The 16,053-nt window shown below is 35.5% G+C and overlaps 1 protein-coding gene across 3 annotated transcripts in view; it reads right to left on the reverse strand.

Annotated features, from left to right (window-relative positions):
* Positions 1–511: 511 nt before the first annotated feature.
* Positions 512–16,053, reverse strand: part of SKAP2 (src kinase associated phosphoprotein 2) — a 117,589-nt gene continuing 102,047 nt past the window's right edge. For all 3 annotated transcript variants that reach the window (XM_027675276.1, XM_027675275.1, XM_027675274.1), the window contains 3 exons: positions 11,248–11,360; positions 1,808–1,909; positions 512–640 (listed from right to left, as the gene is read on the reverse strand). In XM_027675276.1, the coding sequence (XP_027531077.1) occupies positions 1,817–1,909; positions 11,248–11,360 (206 nt within the window). In that variant the 3' untranslated portion in view covers positions 512–640; positions 1,808–1,816. The remainder of the gene's footprint in view (positions 641–1,807; positions 1,910–11,247; positions 11,361–16,053) is intronic.

The raw sequence follows: 16,053 nt of genomic DNA on the forward strand, positions 1-16,053 counted from the left end.
CAAATTAAAGTAGTAAAAGATCTGAAGACTATAATCTATCATTTTAATGCTTTGCTGATAACGCACAGAATCCATTTCAATGACTATCTCTTTTTAAAAAATTGAAACAAAACTCCGTACCCTGTTTGACGTCTATTAGAATCCAGTGTACCAGCAAGGACCATACATTACCTAACACAAAGCATAACATCTCAGTTTACTGAAAGGATACGAATTCTGAGTTCAGACTAACGTTACCTTTTAACCCACACTGTTCCCAGGGTCCGCCTGAAGCATAAACAGCACAAGCAACTACACAGGGACCTGCACAGGCTCAGCAACTCACAGATTGGCCTGACCAGCCTCCTTGGCAGATTAAGGGTCTCACAAATCAGCTGTGTGGGAAGCTTCAAAAAAGTTGATCTTGCATGCTAATGGCAAAGCACGGCTCCAAAACGAGAGTATTTAAAGTATTAACTCTGACTTGCCCAACACCTTGTCCATAAGTGGTAGTATTTTTGCGTACTTTTAAGTTTCAACCGATGTTTTCAGCCACGAAGTTCTGGATTTGACAGCGAGACTGCAGGTACTAATCCACATAGCACTGAAGATTTGTTGTACAACTTATATCAGAATTCCAGATTTGACTCTGCAGAAGTATCTGTAAGGTACAGATAAAATATTTCACTCTACCATGGACAAAAATGTTTTACCTGCAAATTAGCTCATGTTGACTTAGCAAAAATCATGGGGTTGAATATATTTTCACAAATTTTCATAGAATTCCATCTCCAAGTCAGAAGGGTATCCACACAGGCCAAATTATTACATCAGCAAAAATTGTGTGTCAACAAAATAGTAATTAACAATACAATACTAAATGTATGAGAAAAATAAATCATTGCCTAAAACCTAACATAAAAAACCGTTTGGAAACAGAGTACCCTGAAGACTTGCAATATTACACATAAATTTCCCTCGATTTTCCAGTGAAACTGCACAAGATATACAGTGAGCATTAAAAGGTTAATGCATGCATGAACTGAGTAATAGTTTACCCTCAAAGTTCAGCTTAATTTTTCTAAATCTGAGGAACAGGAAAATTCCCTGAAAGAACACAAACCTATAGCTATATATAAACTGCTAGCATGTTAAGGAGCAACAGGCACTATATGGCTGCTTGTGCCCCATATGTTAATTACCATCTATTTCATTTTCTATCATTACAATTCTATAAAAAGTGACTAAGAGGAACATTTCCTTAGAATTATGATCAATTACAGTTTATAATGTTTAATATATACAAGGCAACGATCTGACTACATTCACTGAAACCACAAAACATGTACAGCAGAATCTTCCTTCAGAGGCTGGGTCTGTAAACTGCAGCTGCACACCACTCTTGATTTCAAGTGCAGATTTCTCCTGATTAGGGAGAGGGAAGTTGAAAGTTCATCTTTAACCAAAAAACCTCAAACATGCATATCAAACCGAGTCCAAGTATCTATCCCCTTCCACAGTTTTCTGCACAGTGAGATACATACATAATACTAAAGTAACAAAACTAACTAGAAACAGCACCAATTTTATTTTTAAAAAATCTGCAAAAGGAACACAGTTATTAAATATATCATCCTTTGTACACTGTGGTTTAATATTTCATACAGAATCCCAGAAAAAAAGTATTTTAATTGAACCCTCAATATATTTTGCCATAATCTTTATGTTAACAGGACTCCTACAAAGGTTCCAGGAAAGACATACTTATGAAACAGAGAACAAGGGAACATAGAAGCCATTACAGAAGATTGGATTAAAATGTACTTACCCAGGCCTCTCAAATATCATACATCTCCATTATGTAGGCTTTAGGCACCAAGCCAACGGTTCCCTTCATTTCTCCTACCCACCAGCCATATTCATCGTACTCCTAATTGAAAACAATATGCAGTATTAACCTTTAGTCTGATATAAATGCAATAGAGTTTTGTATGCAACTCCTTATGGATGCTTTGTCTTATATACAGCTATAACCATTTTAACTCAAAATTAAAACATTATATCTTTTTGTTATAGGCATTCATATGCAGAGTTAGGCAAAGGCAGAAGCTAAATTTTAAAAAGGCCAGGCATACTCAGGAAAATTTCTTAATTATGGCCACACTTCTCTCACACCTACTAAAAATATTCTCTCTTCATCACAAATACAAAAACCTTAACTTTGTAAATAAAATCTAATAGCACAACACTGACATATAAGAATCAACAGGGATTCTTTCAGTATGACAAGGCTAAACTCAAACTTACAATCAACTTATTTTAAAAACTACTTTGCTCAATGTGAAGGGAACACTACATATCTAATACATAATCTTTCTACGGACAAAGTCTACTATTGCTTTAGGCTTGCAGAAATTCTATGGCAGATCTCATATGCCTGACAGATGACTAATGTACTTTTGTTTGAAATTTGTTTAGGCTTAGTGAGATAAATATGAAACAAAATGAATTATAATAGTTTAAAGAAATAATATCTTCCAAAAGCAATACCAAGTAAGAGTATTGTGGTATCCAAATTTAATTTTTTCCTATGAGATAAATATTTTAAAATCAATCCTAACAGTGGTTCAATAAATTTTAACAGCTGAAATTGCACACACACATATATTGACTTACAAATGAAGTATTATTAAAACAGAGACCCCACTGAAAACGGAATGATTCCTAAGATAGAAATTACTTTGGAACAAACATGAAAAATACAAAATACACAGATATCTCTGATAAGCAGCGTCTGCTTCCCACTACACTGTTCTTGTGATGAGAAGATAAAAGGCTGTAGGATTTTGAATTACTGGTCCTACTGAGATAAAGCTATTATTTTGACTGTAGATAAAGTTTTTTGGCTATAAATAGTCAAGTGGAGCTTAAGGGTTAATGGAGTTTCATTAGAGCCTGAGCTATAATGATTTGCTGCTGGCATATTTTGCCTGGTCAAGAGTTCTCAGGGGTCCTATGATGTGCTTAGTGTACTCAGCTCTCCCTGTGCTTTAACTGAAGCTCCGCTGATGGCCCATCTTCATGTGGGCCCTGGCTTTTTTTTTGCCTTTCTTTTTTTTGCCATTTTTTTAAAATGCTTGCATGCAGGCACGCACACACTAATTGTGGAAGGCTAAACACTAGTCTTAAATTAAACATTTTCCTCCTTCTCTTAACAGTGAATTGGTGATTTAAAAGATTCTATCCTGCTATCCATAAACTACTGCAGCAAGTGTGATTTAAAGGAAACACACATAAAAAGCAGCAGGAACACCTTCATTTATGATGTGAACATGCAAACGAGAAAGCTGCAAAAATAATTCCACTTTCTTCTCCCTTCCACTGCAGATCAATGCTGGGGATGGGTCTGGTCTTGAAAGTCTAGAGGTATCTATCTGAATCTGATCTTCAGTGCACACTGCTCTCCACAGAAGTTAAGAACTGCTCATAACCTTTCCCATGGGGCTTCACATTACACCCCAAATCCTTAAAGGCGAAACAATACCCTAACACTGAGGTTTATAATGTTCCAGATCAGACTGTTTAAAAATCTATGCTTTATCTCACAATACACTGTTTAAATATACAAACTGGATTTCAAGACTGCAGTGGGAAATTGCTGAAAGGAGTGGCACTCGCGTATACTACTGGAATCTCAGCAATAAATCTCTCAAAGAGAAAGCAACAAAAGATTTTAAGCTGCTACATGGAATACGCAAAGTGACTGACAAGAGTGATTAAGCAAGTTTTGCTAGACATCAGCCAAAAAAACAAACAATACATGAAATGAGGGAAGTGGCTCAGTTAAGCGGTCATTAAACTGCATATGACAAATGGCACAGAAAAAGTCTGTGGATTACATTACCCATTGAAAATGTTCCACTTAGCAACACTACATGAACTTAGAAACAATTGTTTTTAAAGAAACAATTCAGATACCTCAAATTAAAATTAAAAGCATGCTGCTGTTCTGAAAACTTTCTGGTTTTTGCTACTTACTAATACACCACTTACTGCTCTGGCATGAAGCTAAGTGAGAAGATGAAATGAATGTTGATGTAACACACTAGTAAACTAATTTAAGGATTCACTCCAACCATTATACCATACAGACAATATTGCAATACAGAAGCTTTTACTTTACATTACTATTCTTTGCATAGGTCTCAAGAGCAACATGAATCCCAATTAAACTATCTGTTGTCTATACAAGTCTGAACAAAAATACAATGCAGATACCTGGCTACCAAGAACATAAAACTTTAATCTCAGGTTTTAGAATGATTAGATAGCACTCCCTTTTAAACTGATTAAAGTACAGACATTTCTCTTTAAACCCCTAACCACTCCTTCCTGTCCTCAGTACCACAAGAGTGCTTAACTAGTGAGGCAGATAAGTAGCCCCCTAGTCCTTTCTTGAAGTCACACATAAAAAGCAAATTGATGTATTACTTCTATCAATGTTATCAATTATAAACTCCCTCACAGCAATACAATTTAATTAATACACTGCTGTTGTGAGGTCCATACGTCTATTATTGCTGGTTAAGATGTGTAGAATAAAAGTCTACAGTCGACATTTGTGGGAAATAATGATTAATATGCGGAAGCATTAATATGTAGGAGTTAGAAGTTTCATAAGAATAAAAGTTGGGAAGCATCAGCTTCAGATCTCAGGTACCACTGGGTTTACCATCTGGTATCCCTCACTGCATTCAGCTCTTAACTGCTAACATAGGCAAGCAACTATACTTCAGAAGGACTGATAAAATAATGAAGAGTCCTTTAATCTACAGGAAACCATTGTAGTCAATTTATAAGAAATATTGCATCCCTTTGTAGGATGTGTAATTATTTTCTATTAATCATGTGCTATAAAGCTACATTATGTGGTTATTCTGTTATCACTAGAAAGAGGCCTGCAGTCAGCTCCTGACAATGTTAGGTAATTACTAACACAAAGCTTCTTTCTCCTTATGTAGAAACGCTATCAAGATCCAGAGGTGCTGTGATGCTCGCTGTATGAAAATAACTCTCCAAAGAAATTCAATAACTGCAAAATGAATTGCTCCAAGGCAAATAGAGGGATAGGAGAGGGGGCAGGGCCAGATCCAGCCACCATGCAATGAGGAGAATGCACAAGTGTGCGGCCACGCTCTGCCATGTGACGGGGAGCACATTTGCCATACCAGGCAATGTGTTAGCAGGGCTGGGGGGAGGAGGGGGCCACCACAACCCCTGGAAGACAAGCACCAGGGCAATGGAATATATTACAACCAATAATATGAAACAACAACCTTACCAAATGACCAAATGCTTTCTAAGCTATTTTTGCATTTCCACTGTCTTAGAGTGCCTTATTTTTTTTTCCCTTGCAGAAATTTATTAACCAAAGTGAACTAATTTCATAGGGCAGCAAGGAACAGGTTATGACTTAACATGCTGGCAAAACATTCTCTGTACAGCATGCTTTGATAGCAGGGGGAAAAATCCCATCAGGGTTTACAGTTTCTTTAAATGCTTTCAACTGAACACTGTGAGTAGGCACTTCTCCTGGTCCCCATCCCACCAATTTCACTGCACTGGTGTGTACGTACCCATGACTCCAGGAGACATTGCTCATAAAAGCTTTTGCACTGGGGAAAACACAGTAGTTAGAAACACACTACCTGTTTTCTATAGATATCCTTTAAATCCAAGATTTTAGTCCTCTATAGAAGACAATTCTGACATGCAAAAAGAGAAAATTTCCAATACAGTCTCTACCTTTAGAACAGATCTCTGCCTAAATTAGGTTCTCCAGATGCTTTGCACCATATTAACTTCTACTAACTTCAGCAAAAGTTGAGAACATCTGGCTCTTGTGCAATTAGTCCCCATTTTTAAATGCATATGGTATGTTTTTTCGTGTTTGTGGAGTGGGTTTTTTTATTTGTTTTGTTTTTTAAAAAGAGTTGCTGAAAATCATCATTGTGTTTCAATGCCTTGAAGAAAACAATGCAGTGGTATTTTTAGAAAAAAACAACTGAAGTGGGTGAATTCAACATTTTTCTCCTTCCCTCTTCTAGTGGCACTGTGAGTAATATTCACTTACAGGCAGAATATCTGCAAACCTTAAAACTGAAAAGCAAAACTTATCTGTAGCCTTCTTTGGGGTTAAAATAAGTAGCCTTTACTGTCAAGCTAAATATGTGTGGGAAGCAGAGATAAATTTTTTTCAAAGAATATCCTGGGGGGGCAATTTTGGCAAGAAAATACTTTAAAACATCTCTAATTCATCCAGGAGATTCATACTAGCTAAAAAGTTTTAGAACTTCCTTTGGTGTAATTGTTGAATGATACACTATCAACCAGGGAGCAGTTTTGGCACAGAACAGCATTTTCTCTAAAAAGCAGAGAATGACAAATGCTTTAGATAAGTGAATGAGACTTCTTCACAGGTAGTACAGTTGTTTTAAGACAGCAATAAAATGGTCATCTTTAAAAATATAAGCCTCAGATTTATTGTATGGTTGCATTATTAGGTTTTATTTCCCACAATAACATGAGATAAAATAGACACCAATTAAAGATTTCCAATATAAATCATGGTAAACAGACTGAATTCTGAACCAAAAGTGTCCCCAGAAAACATCCTGGAACAATAAAAAGGCCATTTTATTTTCCATTAGATGACACAAGGCCAAATTTTTTTCTAATCAGGTAGGTAAAGGCTTAAATATTATCAGTATGCAATCCAGCAGACCTAGAGCCACTTTGCATTAGTCTTAACTAACCTTCTATCTAAAGGTCTTCACTTTTATCTTGTGTTTAGACATGTATTTATTCACCTCCTCTCCCATGAGGAATATACCTAAACAAGCCAGAAAAAGGGTAATGTACAACTTCGGTGTAGCATTTTAGTTTTGATCAGAAGCATCCCACTTAAGTGAATCTCCCAATGCTCCCATTTTCCCCACATTGGCTAACTTTGCAGAGCACACACACTACATTTATTTAAGATGAAATTAAAACGGAAGATACACTTGAATGTACTTTAACCACTAATTTGTTCTCATTCCACAAAACCACGCTAGACCTCTTCAGACATCAGGCAGCTTTCAGAAAGCATGGTGTGGACACCGGGGCCTCAAGCACTAGTGTTTCACTCTGCAAATCTGCTTCTATTGGTACTCCCCATTTGCTAGGGGAGTCATGGGCAGTATGGTCATGAGAACAGAAATTATTCTTAAATACCGACCTCAGTATGCTCAGCCGGAAAGCAGCCTGACTAAAGAACCGCTCAGAATTTTAGTATGCCTTTGATATCTTTTTGAAAAAATACTGAATAAATACATTTGATTAAGATTATACAGATAGTGTACAAAATGCTCACAGTGATTCTGAAACAGCTGCATTGTTAAGTTGCACTTTATTTCATAAGCAGTAACCTGAGCTATGGAGATTCTTTGTCTTTTCAATAAGTAAAAAATACAGTTGAGATGTGAGCATTTTAACAGACATTTATTGTATTGAAAGAACAAAAATCTGCCATGCTGGAAACCTACAATCTCTGAATAAAGGGTAATCTAAACACCAAGTTAATGCTCTACTTTCATAAAAAATTCTAGAGCAAAAGGTTGTCACAGATGAGATTTCCATGACTCATAAATATCAGACTGAACTGCTCTGGCATGTAATGAAATAACAACAGGTAAGGAGAACTCCAGTTTGAGATATAATTTTTGATTTTAAAATTATTTGCTATTGGATATTAAATTAGCTTTAAAGTAAAGAAATGTCTGTAATTCTACTAAGCAGGTGCCTGCTAATGTCTAGGTAAATTTTTATTATTACTTGCTTTTGGCCAATGTAACTGTGGAATTTCACAACACAAAACACACACCTAAAGCAAACAAACTATTACTGCTAGTGCTGCACTTGCATAAATTGTGCATACGAAACTTAGGGAAAAAAAATCGAGCTACCTCCATTCACAGTTATCTTTGTTTCTGGAAATTGATTTCTTGAGTAGAGCTATGGAAGATTTATAAAAATGATTTTTGTATCATGGTCTGTTTTCCCATTTATCACATAGGCTTGAAAGCGAAGGCAAGCCCATAATTGAGCAGGAGTTAAGAGCAATCATCCTTTTAGCAAACATGACTCCAAAGTGTTACATTTCTAATAGTCAATATTAACTAAAAAATGTTATTAAAGAGTCCCTTTATCATTAGAACTATAAAATATTTTTTTGCTGCATAATGGAATAGGGGTATATAGTTTTCTGAAAGTTCACATCATTCATAGCATAAGTGATAAAAGACACTTGAATATTCAAGAATACTATAAATTAATAATAATAGTATATCTGTACAGATACATTGATCAATTAATCTGAGAAGTTAACTACTTTTTTAAATAAAGAAAAGTTAACCAGTAGTATTGAGATAGTTCTGTTAATTCTGCTCAGATTAAAAACACAACTTTTGAGGGAAACTCTCAAAGGCAGAAAAATCTAGATCAAAGTTGGAGGAGTTTTTTGTTTGTTTTTGTTGATTTGGGGGTTTTTTTTGTAAAAAAAAGGTAGTTTTTGAATGCACCTTAAAAACAAGAAAAACATGCTTTTCTACAGTAATTACACTAGTCGGGCACAGGTATCTCAGTTGTCAGAATATGAGCTCATGCTCATTGAACTAACATTGAATTTTTGATGCTCAGTTTAAAGCAAATTATGGGAGACTTGTCTTTGCATAATAGCTATTTTAAGAAGCAAGCGCTGCCAAATTGAAACGCGGCTCATTTTTCTAAAAGGCGTTTACCTAGAAACTTACATGTAGTATATTGCTCCTCTTCCTTTATTTAAATTCTATAAGTGCCCAAATTTGCTAAACCGATTCATAATTATTTCTGTTGTAATAATGATCTCTCTTCTTGGAAACAAAATAGTCACTTTTCCCCTAATTTCTGTAAAGCTACGTGAAAAGCTGGTAAAAATATATTACTTTGGCATAACTATTTCTGGGAGAGATGAATATCTATCTTACCACATTCATCAGAGCAGGCTACACCATTTATATTTCACTGTAAAACAAAGAACTATTACATGTTGCACAAATATGCTCGATATTTTGTTAATGCTTCCTACTGTAACACTACTATACCTGTACTTACTTCCTTATCAGCAAAAAGTGATTTTCAAGAGCAATGTTCATACCTGGCTGACATATGATAGAAAGGCAATAAAGCCATGGCTAGGTTCAGCTGAAGCTGAATTTATGACACCATTTTGGATCCAGACACATAACCCTCTGTCAGTACCTGCATCTCTCATTTTCAACCACTAGATGGTGTAAAAAAATAAAAGAATTGCCTAGGATGTCTGCCGACTGCCACAAAATCCAAGTATTAATGTGGTGGATTAGGAAATATTTTTAAAGAAAAGTGTTGACCCACTTCAGGATGGTTAGGCTCACTTTTTCTTTGGTTGTATTTTCACTTACCAAACAAAGAGCTCATAAATGATCAGACCTTGAAACTGAATCAAGTGGAAGGTTAAGATGGATAATTCTCTGGCACTTTGCCCTCCAAAGACCCTAAATTCTGAGCTGACAGTAGTGGCCAACACTCATTTTTCCAAAAAAGCTGTAACAATCTTTAAGCGAAACAGGGCCAAATTTTCTGGGCTATATTTTGGAGTAGAAATCAATCCCAGAGAGAGAGAATCTATATATCTGGAGCAGCAGCAAGCCTGTTTCAAGGACCGATTACGAATTAATCATGGCACGGCAACAAGTCAGTTGATATACACGCGACAGCTTAAGCTACTGTTTTTTTATTCTGCTCCATTTTTAAAATTAAATTTCTCACTTTTTTTGGGAAGGAGTAGCAAACAATTTTTTTCACCTACAAGCTGAAGATTAAGATTTTATAGTCTCCATACTGTACCCAGAGAGCACAACCCACAAAGAGGCCAAACCCATGCAGTGGAATCCATTCGCTCATGGGCTTTTTGGGGGGAGGAAGAGAGGGAAGAAGTGGTTATTTTAAATTAGTACAATTCTTTAGTGCTAAATAACTGCTTGAAAGTTTGCCCAATCCAAGAGCGTTATTCAGCCTTTAGTAATGCAATTCAGTTATTAGCTTAAGTGATGATGAAATACCTCAAAAGACATACATGGTCAAATTACTATTAGTAATATATCTTCTATATTTTTATATAGGACTATCCTTCTATCCATAAATCCTAAATTTATTTAAAACAGAAGCTGTCACATTTATTATCCGGAAACATCCTTAAAGGTATCACAGAAGATTTAAAGCAATTGTGACAAAACTTAAGAGTTTGAAACTAAGACAAACTAAGTCTTTAGCTTTCATGCACCTACTTGTATATTTAAATGACCTACAATATTTTTGGCACTAATTACCCTGAATGGCAAGTAGATCTGTATTCTACATATATATTTTTAAAGGTAGGTTTTTTTCAGTGAGATCTTTAAAAGCTCAGCTTTTTTTCTAATATGTGGGGAACAGAAATTTCCTTTGATTAATTGTTCAGAAGTAGACTTCAATGGACCACGAGATATATATTTTAAGAGAGGTTTTGTTTTTGTTAGAGAGGTTAAGGAAAAATAAGAAAATTAACCAACATTAATGTAGAATAAAATTTCATGCTTATACTTCATGCTTATATTTCATGCTTAGCATCAATTCAGATTAAAGGAATTATATTTCTCATTTGCTTTGCAAACAGGAAAGTTTGCAATTAAAATTGCCCAAATCTGTCAGAGTGAAAAAAATTTGGAATCTGAGCTGTGAGAACAATTACAATATACATACAAAGATGAAAGCATAGTTCAAAAAAACACATCTTCTGTAGCAAGATCCCAAAAAAGGCAGAATTAGCACAGTCAGGAATATAAAACAGGAAACAAAAAACATAACATACAAGATAACTTAAAATTCTACAAGGTTAACTTTTGCAAGCAGAAAGCACATTGTCTCCTGTTAAATCAGTTAACAAATGGTAGCCAAGATTTAACAAGTAAATAAACATGCTTTTAAGTTAATTCCTGTTACATGGCTATGTTTTAAATGTGGTTATAGTTCATTTGACAAAATAATTAATTGCAGTGAATATCTGGTTGCAAACAAAGGATCTGAAAGGGAGTGCCAATTTCCCCCCATAGAACTGTGGGAATGTCTCTCTCTTTTTACAACTGTGTAGCCCCCAGTAGTACCTCATACCTTGCTGAGAATGTAGATAACGTCACCTCGTTTAAATGTCAACTCATCAGGTACATCTGCTGTGCAGTCCCACAAACCTAGATAGAAATTGGCATAATCGATATTTTCGCTATCTGCAAAGAAAACAGCATCTAATTAGAAAAGGATAAAGGCTGAGGGACTAAAGTTACACTTTAAATCTCCAGATAGTACAATGCAATCCATTAACACACACTTCTTATTCCTTTTTTTTTTTGAAACATCTCCCTCATACCACAAAAGCAAGTAGAAAACAAGTTTAATGTGCAAGCCCTTCACTGGCAAGTTGCATCACTGAGAGACATGTAGCTACAGGTTTTCAAAGCATTTTCCAGCTGCAACTTAAAGCACCTAGTTTTCCTCCACACGTACATTTCTAGCAAGCCATATATGTATCTCAACTTGAAACTGATTAAATTCTTAGAACATAATTAATAATAATCTGTGAAAGGAAGCCAAAGTAAGTATTTTGTGATACGCTCCCCCTCCTCTCCTGTTCCAACAAAATTAAAGAGCTTCTCTGAGAACCTTTGAGATAATCTTTGATTGTTCCTTCTGAAATATTAGAGAGCTTGGAAACTGTTGCTGAAGTTGCATTTCAAAAATATTTGTGTCAGCTCCAGTTTAGGACATTAAGCTCTGGCTAAACATGCAACTACACTACAGTCATAAACTCATCCTTCTAACAGCATAAGCACAATGGATGTGCTGTGTTCAAGCTGCCATACAGACCATTAACTGATTGATTATTTAGCACTCTTTGCTCTGTAATACGGCAATAACACAGTAATAAATGCTTTGTCATACATTTACAATACAGAGCACATCTACTGAAACACAGTACTCACACACAGTTAAATACACTGGGTGCTTCTGTTACACTGCAAACTATTTCCTGTTTTTAATTCCATGAGAATGGAGTGTGTTGAGTTAATGCAAAAAGAATGTAAGCAATACCACTAAGATGACCAGTTACATTATGTATACACTAACCAGACAGAATGTATATGTACTAATAATTTACATCACTGGAAAGCTATCTTCTAATTCTGATAACATAAATATCACTGAACTGGTTGGATCAAGGCTGTCATCTTAGTTTTGTTATATGATCCTTGAACAGCAGGCTTGCTGGTTATTCCAACATATACCAGTTACATTTGCATGTCGTTAGCACTCTACACCATTATTTATAGTTTACAATTTAATCATGATTGGTTCGTTTTATTACCGAAAAAATCCTGTTAAAATATCAAGTATCAAGTGATAAAAAGCGTCATGCTATAAAAAAAATAGCAGCATTCAACTTGTGCTCTTCCCTATTTTGGCAAATACTTAGATTTGAACTTTAATATGCTCCGTATGAGCAAGAAGAGCTTGTTTTCTATTTCTCCGTTTCAGTCTGTGTTCTGTGCTATTTTATTTGGATGGCAATACTGTCATAAGGCTAAATATTCACAACCTTGAATTTACAGCTTCAATGCCAATTACCTCACAAACACAGGGGTAGAATAAAAAAAATTTGCAAAAAAACCTCTGCAAAACAGAAGCCCATTCTTTCTTACTTCAGTCCCTCTCTCAGCTTGAGAAGACCCTGACAAATGTCATTTTATTGCCTCTGAAGAGTGGTATATAACAAAACCAGGGGGCCTGTGTAAAGGAATTTGTTATTTATATGGTAAGGAAATAATGCGGAGCTTCTTAAACACATGTAATACCTGAAAACAGATGTATTTAGCATCAAGAACTTACGTGCTCATTAGAGTTCAAATTCAAAAGGTATTGATTTTCTGGCATTACTCTGTCACAATCACACTCTAATCTCATATACTATGAAATGTCACGTGCCTTAAAAATACTATGATGACATAATCACTAAACTAAAGTCTGTCATATTTTAAAGTTATGGTCACTTAGGCCACAAATACGAATAACACACGATTAAAAAAAAGTTAAGTGTGTGGCAGAGGGCAGAAAGCAGTTTGTATTTACCTACCCATTGCTTTTAAGATTACCAATGACAAGAAATGGGTGAGCAAGATTTTGGATAGGTTTTTTCTTCAGAAAATACTTCTTTTATTCTAGGACAGCTATCTGGATGAACTACTATCCAACAGTTTCCAATACTCTTCCAAAAAGAATTCCTCATGGTTTTCTTCTGCCATCTCTGTCTTTCCAGTAACAGTAATAGGAACAATAGATATTTTTGTCCAATATACTGATGAAAACACTTCAGAGTTTGACAGATCAACAGGCAATGTCTGCCAGTCTCTTTGACAGTAGTCTCAGACTGCTTATTTCACTGAAAAACGCTGGCATCTGACAACACACCCTTGAAGAAAGAAAGGTGAACAGTTCAGGTAAAAAAAAAAAAAATCTGACAAATATATCACTCAAGCATGCACCACAAATATTACTGTTTAAAACTTAAGAATGCCCATGGATTACTTAAGGGGAAAAAATTATAATAACATTCTAAAAACCACAAAAGACATGGGGAGGAAAAAATATGAAAAATATGAAAATGCACTACCTAAAATATTAGAATAAATGTGATTGGGTCTGATTTCCATTAGTCTTCCATTTCAACACTGATGGCATCTAAGTTAGCAAACCCTACTATGGTAGTGATTTAGAGCTAGTAGTTATATTATTTGCCTATGCATCACTTGCAGAATGAAGGAATACATATGTATGCTTTCCTTTCACAACCATGGTCCACTGCCTAGTATATTAAACAGCTGGCCATTCTGACTCATGTTCTTCAACTCATTAATAAGATTCTTCAAAAGTTCATAGCATCAGATTTGAAGATTACTTAACAATATTTGAAAAATACAAACTGTATCCCCTTTTATTAATGAGGTGCTCAATATTTACCATAATGAGGGCTTAAAGATGGAGATACAGGTGAAGTTCAAAATTAATGCTACCAGAATGAGTATCTTACATAAGTGACTCTTGGTGTTGAGTCTCAATGCCCAGACAAGCCAAACCCTGTTACAGAACACTGGTGTTTGTTAGTTCTGACGATGTCCTAAACTGCAAAAAATGCCTTATTTCCCCTTTTCCCACAGGCCAGAAAAGTTAGGAAATAAGGGAAAAATAATTATAGTGTATTTATTTGGACTCAAACTCTAATCTAGCCCAAACTGTTCAGTATTATCTTTCTCTTACTGCTCCTTAGTTACTCTGAAGTCAACATATTTACACTGATACAGCACAAAACATGACACTTATTGAAACAGTGATTGTGGAAAAGATAATGGGTAGATAGTCATAGCAAGAAAGACCAAGCAAGCCATAACTGAAACTCTTCAATGCTTTGGTATTTTTAAATAATTAGGTCACTAGCAATTAATGTAAAGCTATCCAGCAGCAACAGTCTGCATCAAGACCGACGGAATAAGAAGAACTCAAGTCTGCAAGTTAATTGAAGCAGAAAGATGTTAGGACAAGAAAAGAGTAGGAAAAAAAGAAACCTTTTTTGCACTTATCAGCCTGAGCTCACAGACAATTTACAGAATATTTTCTGTGAAGTTCAGGTTTAGTAAAGCTAGGCAATAAATTAAATTTAAGAATGTATGCACTGTTTGTGTGGACAATCACAAAATAATCTTGAGTCAAGTCAGATACTTATGATGTGATGGCCATCAGAAATACTCATGTCAACTCAGCCCTGAAGTCAAACAAATTACCAGTATTAAATAGTGAAATATGTAAGATCAAATGAGAAAGTTATTGCTTGGAATGAATCTGATATCTGTGGGGGAACTGCTCTAGTATTTTCAAAGACATTACACAAATACTAGGAAGATTGATAGGGCTGTTCTCATAGCAGTTAAAACTTTTCAAAACTCTAGATACTAAGATTTTGATTTCTTAAAAGTATGACCAATTAGAACTTCAGGAAGATACATTAGTGAAAAAAACCAATGCTGTTGGCAACTTTATAATTGGATTGACCCCACGCTCCATTATGACAACACACTCTTATAATTACAGTAATGTCTAAATGAGTACTAAATATTAAGGCTGTAATGAGTCATGTTGTTTTACACATGTTTTTAGCAGAGCACAATGCTAACAGCATCTGATGACTTGGCTCTTGTTTCCTTTCCAAGAAAAGCAACCCAAAACTCCTCACAGCAACCTGTTCCTGCTTTCCTGTATGGGTCAGGAAATCGGGCCTCTGTTTCCTCTCCACATGTTGCAACAGGAAGAGCACTGCAGAGCTACTTCCTAAAGGAACTCTTCTTGCCCACCCCTTCCTTGACAGCCCTGAAAGAATTATGTGTATTATGTACGATGGGGGAAGGAGAGCCAGATTGCATGTCAGTGCAGGTCACAGTTACAATGCAGCAGATCTCAAAAAGGTGTAAGGTCTGATAAGGAGCAGCCTTCTTTACTTGCTGTGTCAAATCACCAGTAGTTTATCTAAAGGTCTGCACCCTTAAAACACAAATATATCTTGTTTTTAAGCATAACTGGAAATACCTTTCTGTCAAGAAAAGTTGTCTGGCCATATGACTTTACATGGTGTATGCAGTTATTTTTCCAGTCCCAGAGATAATTAGCACAAGGGCAGTTTGCCAAGCTAAAGCTGAGAGAATATCCTTCACAGCCTTTCTGGGCATTTCTGTCCTTTTCCAATTTTCATGCTGCTGTCACTGGACTCTGGCATTTCTTACCCAATTCATTTGCTTTCTGTGGTAATCATATGCAATGAAGATATGCATGGCCAACATTTAAACAGGCTGCAGATCAATTAGTGGTCTTAAGTTTATC

The sequence above is a fragment of the Neopelma chrysocephalum genome, unplaced genomic scaffold, assembly GCF_003984885.1.
Source record: "Neopelma chrysocephalum unplaced genomic scaffold, ASM398488v2 Primary Assembly neopelma1_26, whole genome shotgun sequence".
In the NCBI taxonomy this organism is placed as follows: Eukaryota; Metazoa; Chordata; class Aves; order Passeriformes; family Pipridae; genus Neopelma; species Neopelma chrysocephalum.